We start from the raw sequence: 26262 nt of genomic DNA, 5'->3' as shown, positions 1-26262 counted from the left end.
CTCGCGAGATGATGATGTGCGGTCTCGCGAGACCGCAATGCACTCTTCAGACCAGAGCACGTGAGGAGCATCGGTCACCGCTTCGATCCGGAGGCCAACGGAGGGTGAGTATGTAACTATTTTTTATTTTCTTTTTTTTTAACAGGGATATGGTGCCCACATTGCTATATATTACGTGGGCTGTGCAATATACTACGTGGCTGTGCAATATACTGTGTGGGCTGTGCAATATACGCTGTGCAATGTACTGCGCAGGCTGTGCAATATAGTACGTGGGCTGTGCAATATACTGCGTGGGCTGTACTATACACTACGTGGCCTGTGTTATATACTGCGTGGCCTGTGTTATATACTGCGTGCGTGGTACTGCGCGGGCTGTACAATATACTACGCGGGCTGTGCAATATACTACGTGGCTGGTCAATATACTACGTGACTGGGCAATATACTACGTGACTGGGCAATATGCTACGTGTCTGTGCTATATACTACGTGGCTCTGTGCTGTATACTACGTGACTGGGCAATATACTACGTAGCTGGGCAATATACTACGTAGCTGGGCAATATACTACGTGGCTGGGCAATATACTACGTCGCTGGGCAATATACTATGTGGCTGGGCAATATACTACGTGACTGGGCAATATACTACATGGCTGGGCAATATACTACGTGGTTGGGCAATATACTGCGTGGCTGGACAATATACTACGTGGCTGGGCAATATACTATGTGGCTGGACAATATACTACGTAGCTGGGCAATATACTATGTGGCTGGACAATATACTACGTGGCTGGGCAATATACTACGTCGCTGGCCAATATACTACGTGACTGTGCAATATACTACGTGGGCTGTGTAATATACTACGTCACTGGGCAATATACTACGTGACTGGGCAATATACTATGTGGTCATGCATATTCTAGAATAACCGATGCGTTAGAATCGGGCCACCATCTAGTATGTCTTATATTTGTTCTGATGAAGGTCCGGATGTGGACTGAAAACGTTCGACTTGCCTTTATGGATGCACATCAATAAACCTGTTGCATATGATAATTATTCATCTAGAGTGCCAAATTTTTTCGGATTTGTTGGGCTGGATACCCAATTTGAGCACCTACTCTATATACTACTACGAGGGCCGTGTTGTTCTATTATTACATTAACTCAGGTTTTTGAACATACTGCTATTATTTTGAGCATTACTGTATGAGAGGGGTGAGAGACATGGAATGTGATGGGTGGAGAGACGTATTCTCGTCTGCCATGATACTCACCAATGGATGAAGTCACCGCCACGCCTGTCCTCGCTGCTCCTCCTCCTATCCACACTGCTCTGTCTATTCTGCTTGCTGCTCATCATAGCACGTGTAGATCCCAATGCAGTCACCATTAAAATGGCACTGCACTGTGATTCCAGTGTTTATTCTATATTGAGCACTATGTGGGGCCCATTATACTGTGAAGAACTATGTGGGGCACATTATATTGCTGTCTTAAAAATGTGTGACCCCACTTCATCTACTTCTATGGGAGTAGTGATATAGTGAATGAAGCGGGGTCACACATTACACCACTGATTCCATATTACAACTATGGTGGTGCACTCTAATAGTGGATGTAGGAGAACTTCAGAAGGTGCGCACTGTACTAAAAAAATAAACTCGATGCAAACACCAACATTGATATTACTGCCATATAGTGGTAGATACGAGTGCTCCATATAATATAATGCACTCCCCATAGGCCTCCATACACTATGATAATCTCCCCATAGGCCTTCATACAGTATAATGCACTCCCCATAATCCTCCATATAGTATAATGCACTCCCGATAATCCTCCATATAGTATAATGCACTCCATAGTCCTCTATATAGTACAATGCACTGTCCATAGTCCTTTATATAGTATAATGCATTCTCCATAGTCCTCCATATAGTATAATGCACACAACATAGGCCTCCATATAGTATAATGCACTTAGCCCTGTATCTAATACCACCAAGTGTTACTGTAAATGTATCTAATAGCGCACGTGATATACTCCACGTATCTAACTCCAGCTCAGGATACAACGACCAGCACTAACAGAATTGGAGCCACCGTCCTCGGTGACACTGTACTTGTCAGTATAACTGGCTGTCACCAACAAAATGGCTCATCACTGTGATCCTAAACTTCAGACACCAAGAGGAAGGTCCAGCTCCAGGTAAAAACCAATTGTTTCTGCAGTTTCTACGTCTGGTCAGGACGACACCCGAGCTCTACAATCCGACTATGGCAGGTGAGCTGGCTTCTCATTTTTTTAATCCTAAACTTCATCCTTTCTTATCTTTTTTTTTTTTTTTTTTTTACAAGGCGAGGAGAGGAGACATCACACACTGAGCAGATTCAGCCCTCATTGACTGCAGCCATAATTGTGACTTGTAGGATCGCTACTTCCAACAGGTGGCGCTATAGAGTCCTCTTTTTTCTCAGAAGAGGCAATTTGCAGCCATAATGTGAGCTATCTGTGCACTAGGATTTCATGGCAAATTTCAGCAGCTGCTCCCCCTAGTGTTTAAAAATGGAAATACCAAACCTTTTGAAATTTATTTTTCATCTTACCATCCACCTCTCGTGTCTCCCCTTTTCCCCATAGTTTGTAAGCTTGCGAGCAGCAGGGCCCTCATTCCTCCTGGTATCTGTTTTGAACTGTATTTCTGTTATGCTGTAATGTCTATTGTCTGTACAAGTCCCCTCTATAATTTGTAAAGCGCTGCGGAATATGTTGGCGCTATATAAATAAAAATTATTATTATATATTATTATCTTACTTCATTAAAAACAAATATATAAAAAAATCAAACATTAACCCCTTCGCGCCATGCGCCGTACTAGTACTGCACTGCCGGCACTGCATTTGTGCCAGCAGCAGTACTAGTACGGCACACCGATCACCGCGGTCTCGCGCTGAGCGCCGCGGTGATCGGGTGCGGGTGTCAGCTGTATACGACAGCTGACACCCCGCAGCAATGCCCACGATCGGCGCTATCGCCGATCGCGGGCATTTAACCCCTCTGATGCCGCTGTCAGTAGTGACAGCGGCATAGAGGGGGATCGCGCAGGGACGGGGGCTCCCTGCGCTCTCGAACCGGAGCAACGCAATGAGATCGCGTTGCTCCGGTGACCCGGAAGGAGTCCCCGGATCCAAGATGGCCACCGGACTCCTTCCAGGTCATGAAATGACCTGGCTAGCCGGCGCCTGCAGAGAGTTGCTGAGAGCAGGCGCTGGAGAGCCAGCTAAACTCCCTGTCAGATCGTTGATCTGACAGTGTGCTATGCACAGTGTCAGATCAACGATCTGATCTAATACAGTGATGTCCCACCCTGGGACAATGGTAGAAAGTTAAAAAAAAAAAAAATAGAATGTGTAAAAAAAAATAAAAAAATCCCCAAATAAAAAAAACAAAAACATTTCCCAATAAATCCATTTATTTAAGTAAAAAAAAAACAAAACAATAAATGTACACATATTTGGTATCGCCGCGTCTGTAACGACCCGCTCTATAAAACTATCCCACTAGTTAACCCCTTCAGTGAACACCGAAGAAAAAAAAAAAAAAAACAAGGCAAAAAACATTGCTTTATTATCATACAGGCGAACAAAAAGTGGAATAACACGCGATCAAAACGATGGATATAAATAACCATGGTACCGCTGAAAACGTCATCTTGTCCCGCAAAAAAAAAGCCGCCATACAGCATCATCAGCAGAAAAATAAAAAAGTTATAGCTCTCAGAATAATGCGATGCAAAAACAATTATTTTTTTATATAAAATAGTTTTTATTGTGTAAAGGCGCCAAAACATTAAAAAAATTACATAAATGAAGTATCGCTGTAATCGTACTGACCCGAAGAATAAAACTGCTTTATCCATTTTACCACACGTGGAACGGTATAAACGCCCCCCCCCCCTAAAAGAAATTCAGGAATTGCTGGTTTTTGTTCATTCCGCCTCCCAAAAATCGGAATAAAAAGCGATCAAAAAATGTCATCTGGCCGAAAATGTTACCAATAAAAACGTCAACTCGTCCCGCAAAAAAACAAGACCTCATATGACTCTGTGGGCCAAAATATGGATAAATTATAGCTCTCAAAATGTGGAGATGCAAAAACTATTTTTTAGTGTGTGACAGCTGCCAATCATAAAAATCCGCCAAAAAAACGCTATAAAAGTAAATCAAACCCCCCTTCATCACCCCCTTAGTTAGGGAAAAATAATAAAATGTAAAAAAATGTATTTATTTCCATTTTCCCATTAGGGCTAGGGTTAGGGCTAGGGTTAGGGTTTCAGTTATAATTGGGGGTTTCCACTGTTCAGGCACATCAGGGGCTCTCCAAACGCGACATGGCGTCCGATCTCAATTCCAGCCAATTCTGCTTTGAAAAAGTAAAACAGTTCTCCTTCCCTTCCGAGTTCTCCTGTGTGCCCAAACAGTGGTTCCCCCCAACATATGGGGTATCAGCGTTCTCAGGACAAGTTGGACAACAACTTTTGGGGTCCAATTTGTCCTGTTACCCTTGGGAAAATAAAAACGTGTGGGCTAAAATATCATTTTCGTGGAAAAAAAATATTTTTTATTTTCACGGCTCTGTGTTATAAACTGTAGTGAAACACTTGTTGGTTCAAAATTCTCACAACACATCTAGATAAGTTCCTTGGGGGGTCTAGTTTCCAATATGGGGTCACTTGTGGTGGGTTTCTACTGTTTAGGTACATCAGGGGCTCTGCAAATGCAACATGACACCTGCAGTCCATTCCATCTAAGTTTGCATTTCAAACGGTGCTCCTTCCCTTCCGAGCTCTGCCATGCACTCAAACGGTGGTTCCCCCCCACATGTGGGGTATCAGCGTACTGAGGACAAATTGGACAATAACATTTGTGGTCCAATTTCTCCTGTTACCCTTGGGAAAAAAAAATTGCGGGCTAAAACATCATTTTGTGGAAAGAAAAAATGATTTTTTAATTTTCACAATGCTACATTCTAAACTTTAGTGAAACAATTGGGGGTTAAAAGTGCTCACCACACATCTAGATAAGTTCCTTAGGGGGTCTTCTTTCCAAAATGGGGTTACTTGTGGGGGGTTTCCACTGTTAAGGCACGTCAGGGGCTCTCCAAATGCGACATGGCGTCCAATCTCAATTCCAGACAATTTTGCATTGAAAAGTCAAATGGCACTCCTTCCCTTCCGAGCTCTGCCATGTGCTCAAACAGTGGTTTATCCCCATATATGAAGTATTGACGTACTCAGGACAAATTGCACAACAACTTTTGGGGTCCAATTTATCCTGTTACCCTTGGGAAAATAAAAAATTTGGGGCAAAAAGATCATTTTTTGTGAAAATTAATATAATTTTTTTTTATGGCTCTACATTATAAACTTCTGTGAAGCACTTGGAGGTTCAAAGTGCTCACCACACATCTAGATTAGTTCCTTAGGGGGTCTACTTTCCAAAATGGTGTCACTTGTGGGGGTTTCCACTGTTTAGGCACATCAGGGGCTCTCCAATTGTGACATGGGCTCCGATCTCAATTCCAGCAAATCTTGCATTGAAAAGTCAAACGCCGCTCCTTCCCTTCCGAGCTCTGCCATGTGCCCAAACAGTGGTTTACCCCCACATATGGGGTATCGGCGTACTCAGGACAAATTGTACAACGACTTTTGTGGTCCAATTTCTCCTGTTACCCTTGGTAAAATGAAACAAATTGGACCTGAAGTAAAAATTTTGTGAAAAAAAAGTTAAATGTTCAATTTTTTTAAACATTCAAAAAATTCCTGTGAAGCACCTGAAGGGTTAATAAACTTTTTGAATGTGGGTTTGAGTACCTTGAGGGGTGCAGTTTTTAGAATGGTGTCACTTTTGGGCATTTTCTGTCATATAGACCCCTCAAAGTCACTTCAAGTGTGAGGTGGTCCGTAAAAAAAATGGTTTTGCAAATTTTGTTGCAAAAATGAGAAATCGCTGGTCAACTTTTAACCCTTATAACGTCCTAACAAAAAAAAATTATGTTTCCAAAATTGTGCTGATGTAAAGCAGACATGTGGGAAATGTTGTTTATTAACTATATTATGTGATATAACTCTCTAATTTAAGGGCATAAAAACTAAGAGTTTGAAAATTGCTAAATTTTCATAATTTCTGACAAATTTTTGTTTTTTTCACAAATAAATGCAAGTCATATCGAAGACGTTTTACCATTATCATGAAGTACAATATGTCACGAGAAAACAATGTCAGAATCACCAGGATCCGTTGAAGCGTTTCAGAGTTATGACCTCATAAAGTGACAGTGGTCAGAATTGTAAAAATTGGCCCTGTCACTTAGGTGAAAACAGGCTTTGGGGTGAAGGGGTTAATACTTTACATTTTTTTAATTGACGGCACCTTCCCTTTAAGCTTTTTATTATCTTTGTTATCTATATTATAGCACCATTTATTCCATGGCGCTTTACATGTGAAAAGGGGTATTGATAATAAAAGCGAGTACAATAATCTTGAACAAAACGAGTCACCGACTGGTACAGAAGTAGAGATGACCCTGCCCGGCATACAGTCTATGTGTCTATTCCATGGAGATCCAATATTTTCTTGCAATTGTTTGGCCAACATCTTTCCTGCAGCCCCCACCTTCATTGCACAGTGATTACCATGTTCTGAAACCCATTTTGACTGATCCCATTAGTAAAGTCTATGTGGATAGAAGGTCGTCATCTTTCTTCCTGAACAATGATCTTTTAACTAAAGTGTAAAGTGTCTACAGAGAGCAACCAGGAACCTGTGATCCAGAAAACTCCACTCCATGGGGGGCTCTGATGATAAGCTGATGAGTGGGGTCTTCCTTCCAAAGACCTTCTCAGAAGATATGGCAGCAAAAGCCACATTCAGCTGAGAACAAGCGCTGGCACCTGCCCAACTCCCTGGACTGATCGCCTCAGGAGACACAGGGGCTGCACAATGGAGCCTCTGGGGGCCGCATGTTTGGGACCCTTTGGACGCAAAAAAAAAGCATCTTGCTGCGTCCTCTGCGCCCTAACGCTTGCGGCAAAAAAAAAAACGCATGCATCGCAAAACGCATGTCCATGCGCCCCCATGTTAAATATAGGGGCGCATGGCGCATGCGTCACCACGGCTGCGCCCGACGCAGCCCGGCAGAACGCAAATGTGAACGTAGCCTCGCCGACGCAGCACCGCACAACACAAATGTGAACGTAGCCAAAATTCGGCAAAAAAGGACGTATGCGTCGCAAAACTATGCGTTTTAGCGTGCGTTTTTGTTTGCGTTGTGCGTTGCGTTGCTGACGCAACATCGCACAACGCAAATGTGAACGTAGCCTAATCTAGAACTTGACCTGGAAAACGGGCGGAGAGATGAACTAGTGACCATCATGTAATGTCTTATAACTATTCCACATCTCCTACGGGACAGTTAATATGGCGCTTCGGCAGACAGAAGGTGCCCCTCCGACAGAGAGAATGTGCCCCTCCAGCAGAAACACGGTGCCCCTCCAGCAGACAGAAGTGCCCCTCCGACAGAGAGAACGTGCCCCTCCGGCAGAGAGATGTGCTCCTCCAGCAGACAGAAGGTGCCCCTCCGACAGAGAGAACGTGCCCCTCCGGCAGAGAGATGTGCTCCTCCAGCAGACAGAAGGTGCCCCTCCGACAGAGAGAACGTGCCCCTCCGGCAGAGAGATGTGCTCCTCCAGCAGACAGAAGGTGCCCCTCCGACAGAGAGAATGTGCCCCTCCAGCAGAGAGATGGTGCCCCTCCTGGAGAAACACTTTGCCCCTTCAGCAGACAGAAGGTGCCCCTTCAGCAGACAGAAGGTGTCCCTCCGGCAGAGATGGTGCCCCTCTTGGAGAGAGATGGTGCCCCTCTTGGAGAGATGGTGCCCCTCTGGTAGAGAGATGGTGCCCCTCTTGGAGAGAGATGGTGCCCCTCTTGGAGAGTGCCCCTCTGGTAGAGAGAGTGCCCCTCTGGTAGAGAGATGGTGCCCGTCTGGTAGAGAGATGTGCCCTACCAGCAGACAGATTGTGCCCCTCTGACAGAGAGATGGTGCCCCTCCAGCAGACAGAAGGTGCCCTTCCTGGAGAGAGATGGTGCCCCTCTTGGAGAGATGGTGCCCCTCTGGTAGAGAGATGGTGCCCCTCTTGGAGAGAGATGGTGCCCCTCTTGGAGAGTGCCCCTCTGGTAGAGAGAGTGCCCCTCTGGTAGAGAGATGGTGCCCGTCTGGTAGAGAGATGTGCCCTACCAGCAGACAGATTGTGCCCCTCTGACAGAGAGATGGTGCCCCTCCAGCAGACAGAAGGTGCCCCTCTGGCAGAGAGATGGTGCTCCTCCTGGAGAGAGATGGTGCCCCTCCGGCAGAGAGAATGTGCCCCTCCAGCAGACAGATTGTGCCCCTGACAGTGAGATGGTGCCCCTCCTACAGAGAGATGGTGCCCCTCCAGCAGACAGAAGGTGCCCCTCTGGCAGAGAGATGGTGCCCTTCCAGGAGAGAGGTGAAGTCCCTCTGTCAGGGAGATGGTGCCCCTCCGGCAGAGAGATGTGCCCCTCCAGCAGACAGAATGTGCCCCTCTGACAGAGAAATGGTGCCCCTCCAGCAGACAGAAGGTGCCCCTCTGGCAGAGAGATGGTGCCTCTCCGGCAGAGAGAATGTGCCCCTCCAGCAGACAGAATGTGCCCCTCTGACAGTGAGATGGTGCCCCTCCAACAGAGAGACGATGCCCCTCCAGCAGACAGATGGTGCCCTTCCTGGAGAGAGATGGTGCCCCTCTGGCAGAGAGATGGTGCCCCTCTGGCAGAGAGAATGTGCCCCTCTGACAGATGGTGCCCCTCCTACAGAGAGATGGTGCCCCTCCAGCAGACAGAAGGTGCCTCTCTGGCAAAGAGATGGTGCCCGTCCAGCAGACGGTGCCCCTCCAGCAGAGAGACGGTGCCCCTCCGGCAGAGAGACGGTGCCCCTCTGGCAGAGACACGTGCCCCTCCGGCAGAGAGACGGTGCCCCTTTGGCAGAGAGAAGGTGCCCCTCCGGCAGAGAGACGATGCCCCTCTGGCAGAGACACGGTGCCCCTCCGGCAGAGAGAGGGTGCCCCTCCGGCAGACAGAAGGTGCCATTTCGGCAGAATGTACCACTCCGGCAGAGAGAAGGTGCCCCTTCGGCAGAGAAATGGTGCCCCTCCGGCAGAGACACGGTGCCCCTCTGGCAGAGACACGGTGCCCCTCTGGCAGAGACACGGTGCCCCTCTGGCAGAGATACGGTACCCCTCCTAATCCAGTCCAATAAATAAAAGCACCAATTCTTGCCTTGTTTTTGGACCCCGGGCTCTCCTGAATCAGGGGGCACACTGCCAATATCACCAGTACCCTGCACACTAGTGGCCAACAATGCTGCCCCTTCTCACTCCGCTGTGCCAGTAAGTAGCCAGTCTGACCTGTGGGAATGAGTAACATATAAGCAGTGACGTCACTTGCAGTTCATGGGCCCCAATGCAAAAGCTGCAATGAGGCCCCCAAATATTGCAAGTCTCTACTAGTACTGGTCTTCCCATAGGGCGAAGGGACTTTTTGGGCCCCGCAGGTTCCAGGGCCCGGGGGCGGTTGCAGCCCCTGCACCTATTGCACTTACTCCTCCTATGTGGTCAGCCTAGAAGCCTCCATACTAGACACGGCTGAGACTTGCACCCCCATCATTTTTAGCCACAGCTAATGTTGGGGAGTGGAGAGGGGTTTTCAGCTTTATGAACTTATAAAAATAAAAAAGGATAAAATTACAAGTGCAAAGTACAAACCACATGGAAGAATAGCAAATACTAAACAAAAACTACAAGAACCAGCAGGTTTTTATTTTTCCAGTAAGCCCCACTCTCTGCCCCCTGCCCTCGGCGTGAACCCACCTGCCGCCTCAGTCTCTGGCGGTGCCGGACAGAAGATAAGAGCGGACGGGAGAAGACACTTTGTATCCAGGACCGGATGTCACCAGTCTCCTGTCTGCAGAGCTCTGACCGGGTGCTCAAGCGCCATCTTGTGTCCGTATTGCGGTACTGCAGCTCCGATCCATCGTCAGGTAAAGACGTATTTGGCGCTAGAAAAAAAAGTTGAACCCAATAGTTTGTGAACCCCAGAAATTGCATTGGCGTCTCTACAGAATTAACATACAATGATCAGGAGTAAAAGTAACACTTGGGTCCTATGTCAGCAAACAATAGTACATTGCAGACTGCACCTGGCAGTTGTGGGGTTAATAGTTATCGGATGACTCCTTGTAGGGGGCGCTGGGATGGGGGTGGGGGGAGGTGTGAGGGCATGGAGTACTTAATGTGATGTCCCCCTGTAGAGACAGCAGCAGACAGCAGAGAGGACAGGACATGGCATTCGACATGTGGAGAGACTACCTGGGCCTCCGTGCCACCCTCAGGGCAGAGCCCACCAGCAGCCAGGACGCAGCAGATGATGGCACTGCACCCCCCATTGTGGCCGCAGCAGAGGTGCCATGGGTCAGCATGGCAGAAGATGTGACCAGAAGATCGCAGAGCCAGGAAGCCTCCAACACAGGATCAACATGTGAGCCAGGAAGAAGAGGGAAGAAGCAGCGCCGGTGCCCACCTATGGACCCTGCGCCCCCAGAGCCGGGCACCACCACCACGGAGCCGGGAGTCACCCCGTGCTCCTTCTGCAAGCACAATGGGGAGAGCGCCAGCTTCTACTCTGCCCACTCCCTGAAGGACCACCATGGGAAAGTGCTGTGCCCGGTCCTGAGGAGCTACATCTGCCCTCAGTGCGGGGCCACGGGCAACAAGGCCCACACCAGAAGATTCTGCCCTTATACGTCGGAGACATATACCTCCGTGTACCACTCCACAGCCAGGAGCCAGAATGGCCAGCAGGGCAAGTAGATGGCACCGGGCACCATGGATACTGAGGAGAGAGACAGATCATCCCCAGACTTCACACTGGCACATCCCTCCACCTCCGGGAACTAGGATGGTATTGAGGTGGCACTGGCCACCAGTCCAGTCTGGCACATCCCTCCACCTCCAGGAACTAGGATGGTATTGAGGTGGCACTGGCCACCTGTCCAGACTGGCACATCCCTCCACGAACCAGGATGGTATTGAGGTGGCACTGGCCACCTGTCCAGACTGGCACATCCCTCCACCTCCAGGAACTAGGATGGTATTGAGGTGGCACTGGCCACCTGTCCAGACTGGCACATCCCTCCACCTCCGGGAACCAGGATGGTATTGAGGTGGCACTGGCCACCTGTCCAGACTGGCACATCCCTCCACCTCCAGGAACCAGATGCCATGTAGCGGGCACTTAGTCTTGTTTCTTCTTTTTTTTATGTTCTGCACTTTTTTCTTATTGTTGTGCTATTTATATTTGTATATTTCGTTTGTGTTCACACCGTTGGTAGCAGTTTTAGTTATATATATTTTGGGCACTTTACCTGTGGGCACTGCCCGCTGTTATTTGAAGCCGATGTTCCTAAAGTAAAGCCACTTATATTATTGACCTTCTTCGTGCTGAGTGTTTTATGGGAGACTTCATCTGTTACTCATTCGGTCTGCAAAATATATTATCCATGGTCTGGGTAATATTGAGAAGCACTACAAGTCCCAGCTGTCCACGTACACTGAGATCCTCAGGTGTGATGTGTGGTGACGTTATATTATGAATAGTTTAGAATTAAACTTTTTGGAGAGGGAGGAAAAGTGGTTCATATGTGATGATGTTAGAATTTAAAGGGGAACTCCACCTTTTATCATATTGATCCATGTATGATTATAGTAACAGTCCGGTCATTGCCTCCGAGGCGCCGGTGACGCTGCTCATAACCTCCTTATAATCGGTGGCTCATCTCCAGATGTGAACGATTAATCTTCTATGGACAGAAGAGCAGCGCACCGCCAGCCGCCATCTCCAGGCAGATTACTAAGTATTAGCACTGTGTGCACGCACACTTATCATCATTGTGATAAAACTGCTCTAATAAAAAAACGCAGGCTCTGTTCCTTTTCACTTTCTTTCTGTCCAATAAGCATCGACAACTCTACAAACCCCAGTCCAGAAGAACTGAGCATCAGAACATTCTATCAGGTCCCATAATCCTGGGTAATAAAAAGGCAACTTAGTATATACTTTGTTTAAGAAAACCTATAGAAGAGGCCCCAATACTGACCCCTGTGGTTCCCCACTAGTGACTTCTTCAATACTGCCCACTTCCCTCCTTGTGGTACTCCACTGGTGACTGACCTATGCAGTACTGACCTCCATAGTATCCCATGAATAAAAGAGACCTTTCTGGAATTTCAATGGTCAACATGACCTCCTCCAATGCTTACCCCTATAGTACCCCACTAGTATCTGGGACCCCTCCAATACTGACATCAGTGATACCCCACTAGTAACAGGGACCCCTCCAATACTGACCTCTGTGATACCCCACTAGTAACTGGGAACCCTCCAATACTTACCTCTGATACCCCACTAGTAACTGGGACCGCTCCAATACTGACCTCTGTGATACCTCACTAGTAACAGGGACCCCTCCAATACTGACATCAGTGATACCCCACTAGTAACTGGGACCCCTCGAATACTGACATCAGTGATACCCCACTAGTAACAGGGACCCCTCCAATACTGACCTCTGTGATACCCCACTAGTAACTGGGAACCCTCCAATACTGACCTCTGATACCCCACTAGTAACTGGGACCGCTCCAATACTGACCTCTGTGATACCTCACTAGTAACAGGGACCCCTCCAATACTGACATCAGTGATACCCCACTAGTAACTGGGATCCCTCGAATACTGACCTCTGTGATACCCCACTACTGACCTTTGTGATACCCCACTAGTAACTGGGACCCCTCCAATACTGACCTCTGTGATACCCCACTAGTAACTGGGAACCCTCCAATACTGACCTCTGTGATACCCCACTAGTAACAGGGACCCCTCCAATACTGACCTCTGTGATACCCCACTAGTAACTGGGACCCCTCCAATACTGACCTCTGTGATACCCCACTAGTAACTGTGACCCCTCCAATACTAACCTCTGTGACGCCCCACTAGTAACTGGGACCCCTCCAATACTGACCTCTGTGATGCCTCACTAGTAACAGGGACCCCTCCAATACTGATCTCTGTGACGCCCCACTAGTAACTGGGACCCCTCCAATACTGACCTCTGTGATACCTCACTAGTAACTGGGACCCCTCCAATACTGAACTCTGACACCTCACTAGTAACTGGGACCCCTCCAATACTGACCTCTGTGATACCTCACTAGTAACTGGGACCCCTACAATACTGACCTCTGTGATACCCCACTAGTAACTGGGACCCCTCCAATACTGACCTCTGTGATACCTCACTAGTAACTGGGACCCCTCCAATACTGACCTCTGTGACACCTCACTAGTAACTGGGACCCCTCCAATACTGACCTCTGTGATACCTCACTAGTAACTGTGACCCCTCCAATACTGACCTCTGTGATACCTCACTAGTAACTGGGACCCCTCCAATACTGACCTCTGTGACACCTCACTAGTAACTGGGACCCCTCCAATACTGACCTCTGTGATACCTCACTAGTAACTGGGACCCCTCCAATACTGACCTCTGTGATACCTCACTAGTAACTGGGACCCCTCCAATACTGACCTCTGTGACACCCCACTAGTAACTGGGACCCCTCCAATACTGACCTCTGTGATACCTCACTAGTAACTGGGACCCCTCCAATACTGACCTCTGTGACACCTCACTAGTAACTGGGACCCCTCCAATACTGACCTCTGTGATACCTCACTAGTAACTGGGACCCCTCCAATACTGACCTCTGTGATACCTCACTAGTAACTGGGACCCCTCCAATACTGAGCTCTGTGATACCCCACTAGTAACTGGGACCCCTCCAATACTGACCTCTGTGATACCTCACTAGTAACTGGGACCCCTCCAATACTGACCTCTGTGACACCTCACTAGTAACTGGGACCCCTCCAATACTGACCTCTGTGATACCTCACTAGTAACTGGGACCCCTCCAATACTGACCTCTGTGACACCCCACTAGTAACTGGGACCCCTCCAATACTGACCTCTGTGATACCTCACTAGTAACTGGGACCCCTCCAATACTGACCTCTGTGACACCTCACTAGTAACTGGGACCCCTCCAATACTGACCTCTGTGATACCTCACTAGTAACTGGGACCCCTCCAATACTGACCTCTGTGATACCTCACTAGTAACTGGGACCCCTCCAATACTGAGCTCTGTGATACCCCACTAGTAACTGGGACCCCTCCAATACTGACCTCTGTGATACCTCACTAGTAACTGGGACCCCTCCAATACTGACCTCTGTGACACCTCACTAGTAACTGGGACCCCTCCAATACTGACCTCTGTGATACCTCACTAGTAACTGGGACCCCTCCAATACTGACCTCTGTGATACCTCACTAGTAACTGGGACCCCTCCAATACTGACCTCTGTGATACCTCACTAGTAACAGGGACCCCTCCAATACTGACATCAGTGATACCCCACTAGTAACTGGGACCCCTCGAATACTGACCTCTGTGATACCCCACTACTGACCTTTGTGATACCCCACTAGTAACTGGGACCCCTCCAATACTGACCTCTGTGATACCTCACTAGTAACTGGGACCCCTCCAATACTGAACTCTGTGATACCCCACTAGTAACAGGGACCCCTCCAATACTGACCTCTGTGATACCCCACTAGTAACTGTGACCCCTCCAATACTGACCTCTGTGATACCCCACTAGTAACAGGGACCCCTCCAATACTGACCTCTGTGATACCCCACTAGTAACAGGGACCCCTCCAATACTGACCTCTGTGATACCTCACTAGTAACTGAGACCCCTCCAATACTGACCTCTGTGACACCTCACTAGTAACTGGGACCCCTCCAAAACTGACCTCTGTGATACCTCACTAGTAACTGGGACCCCTCCAATACTGACCTCTGTGACACCCCACTAGTAACTGGGACCCCTCCAATACTGACCTCTGTGATACCTCACTAGTAACTGAGACCCCTCCAATACTGACCTCTGTGACACCTCACTAGTAACTGGGACCCCTCCAATACTGACCTCTGTGATACCTCACTAGTAACTGGGACCCCTCCAATACTGACCTCTGTGACACCCCACTAGTAACTGGGACCCCTCCAATACTGACCTCTGTGATACCTCACTAGTAACTGGGACCCCTCCAATACTGACCTCTGTGATACCTCACTAGTAACTGGGACCCCTCCAATACTGATCTCTGTGACACCTCACTAGTAACTGGGACCCCTCCAATACTGACCTCTGTGATGCCTCACTAGTAACTGGGACCCCTCCAATACTGATCTCTGTGATGCCTCACTAGTAACAGGGACCCCTCCAATACTGATCTCTGTGACGCCCCACTAGTAACCGGGACCCCTCCAATACTGACCTCTGTGATACCTCACTAGTAACTGGGACCCCTCCAATACTGAACTCTGACACCTCACTAGTAACTGGGACCCCTCCAATACTGAACTCTGACACCTCACTAGTAACTGGGACCCCTCCAATACTGATCTCTGTGATACCTCACTAGTAACTGGGACCCCTCCAATACTGACCTCTGTGATACCCCACTAGTAACTGTGACCCCTCCAATACTGACCTCTGATACCCCACTAGTAACTGGGACCCCTCCAATACTGATCTCTGTGACGCCCCACTAGTAACTGGGACCCCTCCAATACTGACCTCTGTGATACCCCACTAGTAACTGTGACCCCTCCAATACTGACCTCTGTGATGCCTCACTAGTAACAGGGACCCCTCCAATACTGATCTCTGTGACGCCCCACTAGTAACTGGGACCACTCCAATACTGATCTCTTTGATACCCCACTAGCAACTGGGACCCCTCCAATAATGACCTCTGATACCCCACTAGTAACTGGGACAACTCCAATACTGACCTTTGTGATTCCCCACTAGTAACTGGGACCGCTCCACTACTGAACTCTGTGGTACCCCACTAGTAACTGGGACCCCTCCAATTCTGACCTCTGTGGTACCCCACTAGTAACTGGTACTCCTCCAATACTGACCTCTGTGATGCCCCACTAGTAACTGGGACCCCTCCAATACTGACCTCTGTGGTACCCCACTAGTAATAGGGACCTCTCCAATACTGACCTCTGTGATGCCCCACTAGTAACTGGGACCCCTCCAATACTGACCTCTGTGATGCCCCACTAGTAACTGGGACCCCTCCAATACTGACCTCTGTGATACCCCACTAATAACTGGGATCACTCCAATACTGAACTCTGTGATACCCCACTAGTAACTGGGACCCCTCCAATACTGACCTCTGTGATACCCCACTAGTAACTGGGACCCCTCCAATACTGACCTCTGTGATACCTCACTAGTAACAGGGACCCCTCCAATACTGAACTCTGTGATACCCCACTAGTAACTGGGACCCCTCCAATACTGATCTCTGTGATACCCCACTAGTAACTGTGACCCCTCGAATACTGACATCAGTGATACCCCACTAGTAACTGTGACCCCTCCAATACTGACCTCTGTGATACCCCACTAGTAACAGGGACCCCTCCACTACTGAACTCTGTGGTACCCCACTAGTAACTGGGACCCCTCGAATACTGACATCAGTGATACCCCACTAGTAACTGTGACCCCTCCAATACTGACCTCTGTGATACCCCACTAGTAACTGGGACCCCTCCACTACTGAACTCTGTGGTACCCCACTAGTAACTGGGACCCCTCGAATACTGACATCAGTGATACCCCACTAGTAACTGTGACCCCTCCAATACTGACCTCTGTGATACCCCACTAGTAACTGGGACCCCTCCACTACTGAACTCTGTGGTACCCCACTAGTAACTGGGACCCCTCCAATTCTGACCTCTGTGGTACCCCACTAGTATCTGGGACCCCTCCACTACTGAACTCTGTGGTACCCCACTAGTAACTGGGACCCCTCCAATACTGACCTCTGTGATACCTCACTAGTAACAGGGACCCCTCCAATACTGACCTCTGATACCCCACTAGTAACTGGGACCCCTCCAATACTGACCTCTGTGATACCCCACTAGTAACTGGGACCCCTCCAATACTGAACTCTGTGATACCCCACTAGTAACTGGGACCCCTCCAATACTGAACTCTGTGACGCCCCACTAGTAACTGGGACCCCTCCAATACTGACCTGTGTGACACCTCACTAGTAACTGGGACCCCTCCAATACTGACCTCTGTGATACCCCACTAGTAACTGGGACCCCTCCAATACTGATCTCTGTGATACCCCACTAGTAACTGGGACCCCTCCAATACTGATCTCTGTGATACCCCACTAGTAACTGGGACCCCTCCAATACTGATCTCTGTGATACCCCACTAGTAACTGGTACCCCACTAGTAACTGGGACCCCTCCAATACTGACCTCTGTGATGCCCCACTAGTAACTGGGACCCCTCCAATACTGACCTCTGTGATGCCCCACTAGTAACTGGGACCCCTCCAATATTGACCTCTGTGATGCCCCGCTAGTAACTGGGACCCCTCCAATACTGACCTCTGTGATGCCCCACTAGCAACTGGGACCCCTCCAATACTGACCTCTGTGACACCTCACTAGTAACTGGGACCCCTCCAATACTGACCTCTGATACCTCACTAGTAACTGGGACCCCTCCAATACTGAGCTCTGTGATACCCCACTAGTAACTGGGACCCCTCCAATACTGACCTCTGTGATACCTCACTAGTAACTGGGACCCCTCCAATACTGACCTCTGTGATACCTCACTAGTAACTGGGACCCCTCCAATACTGACCTCTGTGATACCTCACTAGTAACAGGGACCCCTCCAATACTGATCTCTGTGACGCCCCACTAGTAACTGGGACCCCTCCAATACTGACCTCTGTGATACCTCACTAGTAACTGGGACCCCTCCAAAACTGAACTCTGACACCTCACTAGTAACTGGGACCCCTCCAATACTGACCTCTGTGATACCTCACTAGTAACTGGGACCCCTCCAATACTGAACTCTGACACCTCACTAGTAACTGGGACCCCTCCAATACTGACCTCTGTGATACCTCACTAGTAACTGGGACCCCTACAATACTGACCTCTGTGACACCTCACTAGTAACTGGGACCCCTCCAATACTGAGCTCTGTGATACCCCACTAGTAACTGGGACACCTCCAATACTGACCTCTGTGATACCTCACTAGTAACTGGGACCCCTCCAATACTGACCTCTGTGACACCTCACTAGTAACTGGGACCCCTCCAATACTGACCTCTGTGATACCTCACTAGTAACTGGGACCCCTCCAATACTGACCTCTGTGATACCTCACTAGTAACTGGGACCCCTCCAATACTGACCTCTGTGACACCTCACTAGTAACTGGGACCCCTCCAATACTGACCTCTGTGATACCTCACTAGTAACTGGGACCCCTCCAATACTGACCTCTGTGATACCTCACTAGTAACAGGGACCCCTCCAATACTGACATCAGTGATACCCCACTAGTAACTGGGACCCCTCGAATACTGACCTCTGTGATACCCCACTACTGACCTTTGTGATACCCCACTAGTAACTGGGACCCCTCCAATACTGACCTCTGTGATACCTCACTAGTAACTGGGACCCCTCCAATACTGAACTCTGTGATACCCCACTAGTAACAGGGACCCCTCCAATACTGACCTCTGTGATACCCCACTAGTAACTGTGACCCCTCCAATACTGACCTCTGTGATACCCCACTAGTAACAGGGACCCCTCCAATACTGACCTCTGTGATACCCCACTAGTAACAGGGACCCCTCCAATACTGACCTCTGTGATACCTCACTAGTAACTGAGACCCCTCCAATACTGACCTCTGTGACACCTCACTAGTAACTGGGACCCCTCCAAAACTGACCTCTGTGATACCTCACTAGTAACTGGGACCCCTCCAATACTGACCTCTGTGATACCTCACTAGTAACTGGGACCCCTCCAATACTGACCTCTGTGACACCCCACTAGTAACTGGGACCCCTCCAATACTGACCTCTGTGATACCTCACTAGTAACTGGGACCCCTCCAATACTGACCTCTGTGATACCTCACTAGTAACTGGGACCCCTCCAATACTGATCTCTGTGACACCTCACTAGTAACTGGGACCCCTCCAATACTGACCTCTGTGATGCCTCACTAGTAACTGGGACCCCTCCAATACTGATCTCTGTGATGCCTCACTAGTAACAGGGACCCCTCCAATACTGATCTCTGTGACGCCCCACTAGTAACCGGGACCCCTCCAATACTGACCTCTGTGATACCTCACTAGTAACTGGGACCCCTCCAATACTGAACTCTGACACCTCACTAGTAACTGGGACCCCTCCAATACTGAACTCTGACACCTCACTAGTAACTGGGACCCCTCCAATACTGATCTCTGTGATACCTCACTAGTAACTGGGACCCCTCCAATACTGACCTCTGTGATACCCCACTAGTAACTGTGACCCCTCCAATACTGACCTCTGATACCCCACTAGTAACTGGGACCCCTCCAATACTGATCTCTGTGACGCCCCACTAGTAACTGGGACCCCTCCAATACTGACCTCTGTGATGCCTCACTAGTAACAGGGACCCCTCCAATACTGATCTCTGTGACGCCCCACTAGTAACTGGGACCACTCCAATACTGATCTCTTTGATACCCCACTAGCAACTGGGACCCCTCCAATAATGACCTCTGATACCCCACTAGTAACTGGGACCGCTCCACTACTGAACTCTGTGGTACCCCACTAGTAACTGGGACCCCTCCAATTCTGACCTCTGTGGTACCCCACTAGTAACTGGTACTCCTCCAATACTGACCTCTGTGATGCCTCACTAGTAACTGGGACCCCTCCAATACTGACCTCTGTGATACCTCACTAGTAACTGAGACCCCTCCAATACTGACCTCTGTGACACCTCACTAGTAACTGAGACCCCTCCAATACTGACCTCTGTGACACCTCACTAGTAACTGGGACCCCTCCAATACTGACCTCTGTGGTACCCCACTAGTAATAGGGACCTCTCCAATACTGACCTCTGTGATGCCCCACTAGTAACTGGGACCCCTCCAATACTGACCTCTGTGATGCCCCACTAGTAACTGGGACCCCTCCAATACTGACCTCTGTGATACCCCACTAATAACTGGGATCACTCCAATACTGAACTCTGTGATACCCCACTAGTAACTGGGACCCCTCCAATACTGACCTCTGTGATACCCCACTAGTAACTGGGACCCCTCCAATACTGACCTCTGTGATACCTCACTAGTAACAGGGACCCCTCCAATACTGAACTCTGTGATACCCCACTAGTAACTGTGACCCCTCCAATACTGATCTCTGTGATACCCCACTAGTAACTGTGACCCCTCGAATACTGACATCAGTGATACCCCACTAGTAACTGTGACCCCTCCAATACTGACCTCTGTGATACCCCACTAGTAACAGGGACCCCTCCACTACTGAACTCTGTGGTACCCCACTAGTAACTGGGACCCCTCGAATACTGACATCAGTGATACCCCACTAGTAACTGTGACCCCTCCAATACTGACCTCTGTGATACCCCACTAGTAACTGGGACCCCTCCACTACTGAACTCTGTGGTACCCCACTAGTAACTGGGACCCCTCGAATACTGACATCAGTGATACCCCACTAGTAACTGTGACCCCTCCAATACTGACCTCTGTGATACCCCACTAGTAACTGGGACCCCTCCACTACTGAACTCTGTGGTACCCCACTAGTAACTGGGACCCCTCCAATTCTGACCTCTGTGGTACCCCACTAGTATCTGGGACCCCTCCACTACTGAACTCTGTGGTACCCCACTAGTAACTGGGACCCCTCCAATACTGACCTCTGTGATACCTCACTAGTAACAGGGACCCCTCCAATACTGACCTCTGATACCCCACTAGTAACTGGGACCCCTCCAATACTGACCTCTGTGATACCCCACTAGTAACTGGGACCCCTCCAATACTGAACTCTGTGATACCCCACTAGTAACTGGGACCCCTCCAATACTGAACTCTGTGACGCCCCACTAGTAACTGGGACCCCTCCAATACTGACCTGTGTGACACCTCACTAGTAACTGGGACCCCTCCAATACTGACCTCTGTGATACCCCACTAGTAACTGGGACCCCTCCAATACTGATCTCTGTGATACCCCACTAGTAACTGGGACCCCTCCAATACTGATCTCTGTGATACCCCACTAGTAACTGGGACCCCTCCAATACTGATCTCTGTGATACCCCACTAGTAACTGGTACCCCACTAGTAACTGGGACCCCTCCAATACTGACCTCTGTGATGCCCCACTAGTAACTGGGACCCCTCCAATACTGACCTCTGTGATGCCCCACTAGTAACTGGGACCCCTCCAATATTGACCTCTGTGATGCCCCGCTAGTAACTGGGACCCCTCCAATACTGACCTCTGTGATGCCCCACTAGCAACTGGGACCCCTCCAATACTGACCTCTGTGACACCTCACTAGTAACTGGGACCCCTCCAATACTGACCTCTGATACCTCACTAGTAACTGGGACCCCTCCAATACTGAGCTCTGTGATACCCCACTAGTAACTGGGACCCCTCCAATACTGACCTCTGTGATACCTCACTAGTAACTGGGACCCCTCCAATACTGACCTCTGTGACACCTCACTAGTAACTGGGACCCCTCCAATACTGACCTCTGTGATACCTCACTAGTAACTGGGACCCCTCCAATACTGACCTCTGTGATACCTCACTAGTAACTGGGACCCCTCCAATACTGACCTCTGTGATACCTCACTAGTAACAGGGACCCCTCCAATACTGACATCAGTGATACCCCACTAGTAACTGGGACCCCTCGAATACTGACCTCTGTGATACCCCACTAGTAACTGTGACCCCTCCAATACTAACCTCTGTGACGCCCCACTAGTAACTGGGACCCCTCCAATACTGACCTCTGTGATGCCTCACTAGTAACAGGGACCCCTCCAATACTGATCTCTGTGACGCCCCACTAGTAACTGGGACCCCTCCAATACTGACCTCTGTGATACCTCACTAGTAACTGGGACCCCTCCAATACTGAACTCTGACACCTCACTAGTAACTGGGACCCCTCCAATACTGACCTCTGTGATACCTCACTAGTAACTGGGACCCCTCCAATACTGAACTCTGACACCTCACTAGTAACTGGGACCCCTCCAATACTGACCTCTGTGATACCTCACTAGTAACTGGGACCCCTACAATACTGACCTCTGTGACACCTCACTAGTAACTGGGACCCCTCCAATACTGAGCTCTGTGATACCCCACTAGTAACTGGGACCCCTCCAATACTGACCTCTGTGATACCTCACTAGTAACTGGGACCCCTCCAATACTGACCTCTGTGACACCTCACTAGTAACTGGGACCCCTCCAATACTGACCTCTGTGATACCTCACTAGTAACTGGGACCCCTCCAATACTGACCTCTGTGATACCTCACTAGTAACTGGGACCCCTCCAATACTGACCTCTGTGACACCTCACTAGTAACTGGGACCCCTCCAATACTGACCTCTGTGATACCTCACTAGTAACTGGGACCCCTCCAATACTGACCTCTGTGATACCTCACTAGTAACTGGGACCCCTCCAATACTGACCTCTGTGACACCCCACTAGTAACTGGGACCCCTCCAATACTGACCTCTGTGATACCTCACTAGTAACTGGGACCCCTCCAATACTGACCTCTGTGACACCTCACTAGTAACTGGGACCCCTCCAATACTGACCTCTGTGACACCCCACTAGTAACTGGGACCCCTCCAATACTGACCTCTGTGATACCTCACTAGTAACTGGGACCCCTCCAATACTGACCTCTGTGATACCTCACTAGTAACTGGGACCCCTCCAATACTGAGCTCTGTGATACCCCACTAGTAACTGGGACCCCTCCAATACTGACCTCTGTGACACCTCACTAGTAACTGGGACCCCTCCAATACTGACCTCTGTGATACCTCACTAGTAACTGGGACCCCTCCAATACTGACCTCTGTGATACCTCACTAGTAACTGGGACCCCTCCAATACTGACCTCTGTGATACCTCACTAGTAACAGGGACCCCTCCAATACTGACATCAGTGATACCCCACTAGTAACTGGGACCCCTCGAATACTGACCTCTGTGATACCCCACTACTGACCTTTGTGATACCCCACTAGTAACTGGGACCCCTCCAATACTGACCTCTGTGATACCCCACTAGTAACTGGGAACCCTCCAATACTGACCTCTGTGATACCCCACTAGTAACAGGGACCCCTCCAATACTGACCTCTGTGATACCCCACTAGTAACTGGGACCCCTCCAATACTGACCTCTGTGATACCCCACTAGTAACAGGGACCCCTCCAATACTGACATCTGTGATACCCCACTAGTAACTGGGACCCCTCCAATACTGACCTCTGTGATACCTCACTAGTAACTGGGACCCCTCCAATACTGAACTCTGTGATACCCCACTAGTAACAGGGACCCCTCCAGTACTGACCTCTGTGATACCCCACTAGTAACAGGGACCCCTCCAATACTGATCTCTGTGATACCCCACTAGTAACAGGGACCCCTCCAATACTGACCTCTGTGATACCTCACTAGTAACTGAGACCCCTCCAATACTGACCTCTGTGACACCTCACTAGTAACTGGGACCCCTCCAATACTGACCTCTGTGATACCTCACTAGTAACTGGGACCCCTCCAATACTGACCTCTGTGACACCTCACTAGTAACTGGGACCCCTCCAATACTGACCTCTGTGATACCTCACTAGTAACTGGGACCCCTCCAATACTGACCTCTGTGACACCCCACTAGTAACTGGGACCCCTCCAATACTGACCTCTGTGATACCTCACTAGTAACTGAGACCCCTCCAATACTGACCTCTGTGACACCTCACTAGTAACTGGGACCCCTCCAATACTGACCTCTGTGATACCTCACTAGTAACAGGGACCCCTCCAATACTGACCTCTGTGATACCCCACTAGTAACAGGGACCCCTCCAATACTGACCTCTGTGATACCCCACTAGTAACAGGGACCCCTCCAATACTGACCTCTGTGATACCTCACTAGTAACTGAGACCCCTCCAATACTGACCTCTGTGACACCTCACTAGTAACTGGGACCCCTCCAATACTGACCTCTGTGATACCTCACTAGTAACTGGGACCCCTCCAATACTGACCTCTGTGATACCTCACTAGTAACTGAGACCCCTCCAATACTGACCTCTGTGACACCTCACTAGTAACTGGGACCCCTCCAATACTGACCTCTGTGATACCTCACTAGTAACTGGGACCCCTCCAATACTGACCTCTGTGATACCTCACTAGTAACTGGGACCCCTCCAATACTGACCTCTGTGACACCCCACTAGTAACTGGGACCCCTCCAATACTGACCTCTGTGATACCTCACTAGTAACTGGGACCCCTCCAATACTGACCTCTGTGATACCTCACTAGTAACTGGGACCCCTCCAATACTGATCTCTGTGACACCTCACTAGTAACTGGGACCCCTCCAATACTGACCTCTGTGATGCCTCACTAGTAACAGGGACCCCTCCAATACTGAACTCTGTGACACCTCACTAGTAACTGGGACCCCTCCAATACTGATCTCTGTGACGCCCCACTAGTAACTGGGAACCCTCCAATACTGACCTCTGTGATACCCCACTAGTAACAGGGACCCCTCCAATACTGACCTCTGTGATACCCCACTAGTAACTGGGACCCCTCCAATACTGACCTCTGTGATACCCCACTAGTAACTGGGACCCCTCCAATACTGACCTCTGTGATACCCCACTAGTAACTGGGACCCCTCCAATACTGACCTCTGTGATACCTCACTAGTAACTGGGACCCCTCCAATACTGACCTCTGTGACACCCCACTAGTAACTGGGACCCCTCCAATACTGACCTCTGTGATACCTCACTAGTAACTGAGACCCCTCCAATACTGACCTCTGTGACACCTCACTAGTAACTGGGACCCCTCCAATACTGACCTCTGTGATACCTCACTAGTAACAGGGACCCCTCCAATACTGACCTCTGTGATACCCCACTAGTAACAGGGACCCCTCCAATACTGACCTCTGTGATACCCCACTAGTAACAGGGACCCCTCCAATACTGACCTCTGTGATACCTCACTAGTAACTGAGACCCCTCCAATACTGACCTCTGTGACACCTCACTAGTAACTGGGACCCCTCCAATACTGACCTCTGTGATACCTCACTAGTAACTGGGACCCCTCCAATACTGACCTCTGTGATACCTCACTAGTAACTGAGACCCCTCCAATACTGACCTCTGTGACACCTCACTAGTAACTGGGACCCCTCCAATACTGACCTCTGTGATACCTCACTAGTAACTGGGACCCCTCCAATACTGACCTCTGTGATACCTCACTAGTAACTGGGACCCCTCCAATACTGACCTCTGTGACACCCCACTAGTAACTGGGACCCCTCCAATACTGACCTCTGTGATACCTCACTAGTAACTGGGACCCCTCCAATACTGACCTCTGTGATACCTCACTAGTAACTGGGACCCCTCCAATACTGATCTCTGTGACACCTCACTAGTAACTGGGACCCCTCCAATACTGACCTCTGTGATGCCTCACTAGTAACAGGGACCCCTCCAATACTGAACTCTGTGACGCCTCACTAGTAACTGGGACCCCTCCAATACTGATCTCTGTGACGCCCCACTAGTAACTGGGAACCCTCCAATACTGACCTCTGTGATGCCCCACTAGTAACAGGGACCCCTCCAATACTGACCTCTGTGATACCCCACTAGTAACTGGGACCCCTCCAATACTGACCTCTGTGATACCCCACTAGTAACAGGGACCCCTCCAATAC

At 49.4% G+C, this 26262-nt stretch overlaps 1 protein-coding gene across 1 annotated transcript; it reads left to right on the top strand.

The window, feature by feature from the left end:
- Positions 1-10439: 10439 nt before the first annotated feature.
- On the top strand, positions 10440-10955 carry NANOS3 (nanos C2HC-type zinc finger 3). The gene has a single exon (XM_069762491.1). The coding sequence runs from the start codon at positions 10440-10442 to the stop codon at positions 10953-10955; it is 516 nt and encodes a 171-aa protein (XP_069618592.1).
- The last annotated feature ends 15307 nt before the right edge of the window (positions 10956-26262 follow it).

The sequence above is a fragment of the Ranitomeya imitator genome, chromosome 4 (assembly GCF_032444005.1).
Source record: "Ranitomeya imitator isolate aRanImi1 chromosome 4, aRanImi1.pri, whole genome shotgun sequence".
In the NCBI taxonomy this organism is placed as follows: domain Eukaryota; kingdom Metazoa; phylum Chordata; class Amphibia; order Anura; family Dendrobatidae; genus Ranitomeya; species Ranitomeya imitator.
This window is presented reverse-complemented; position numbering and strand designations above follow the sequence as displayed.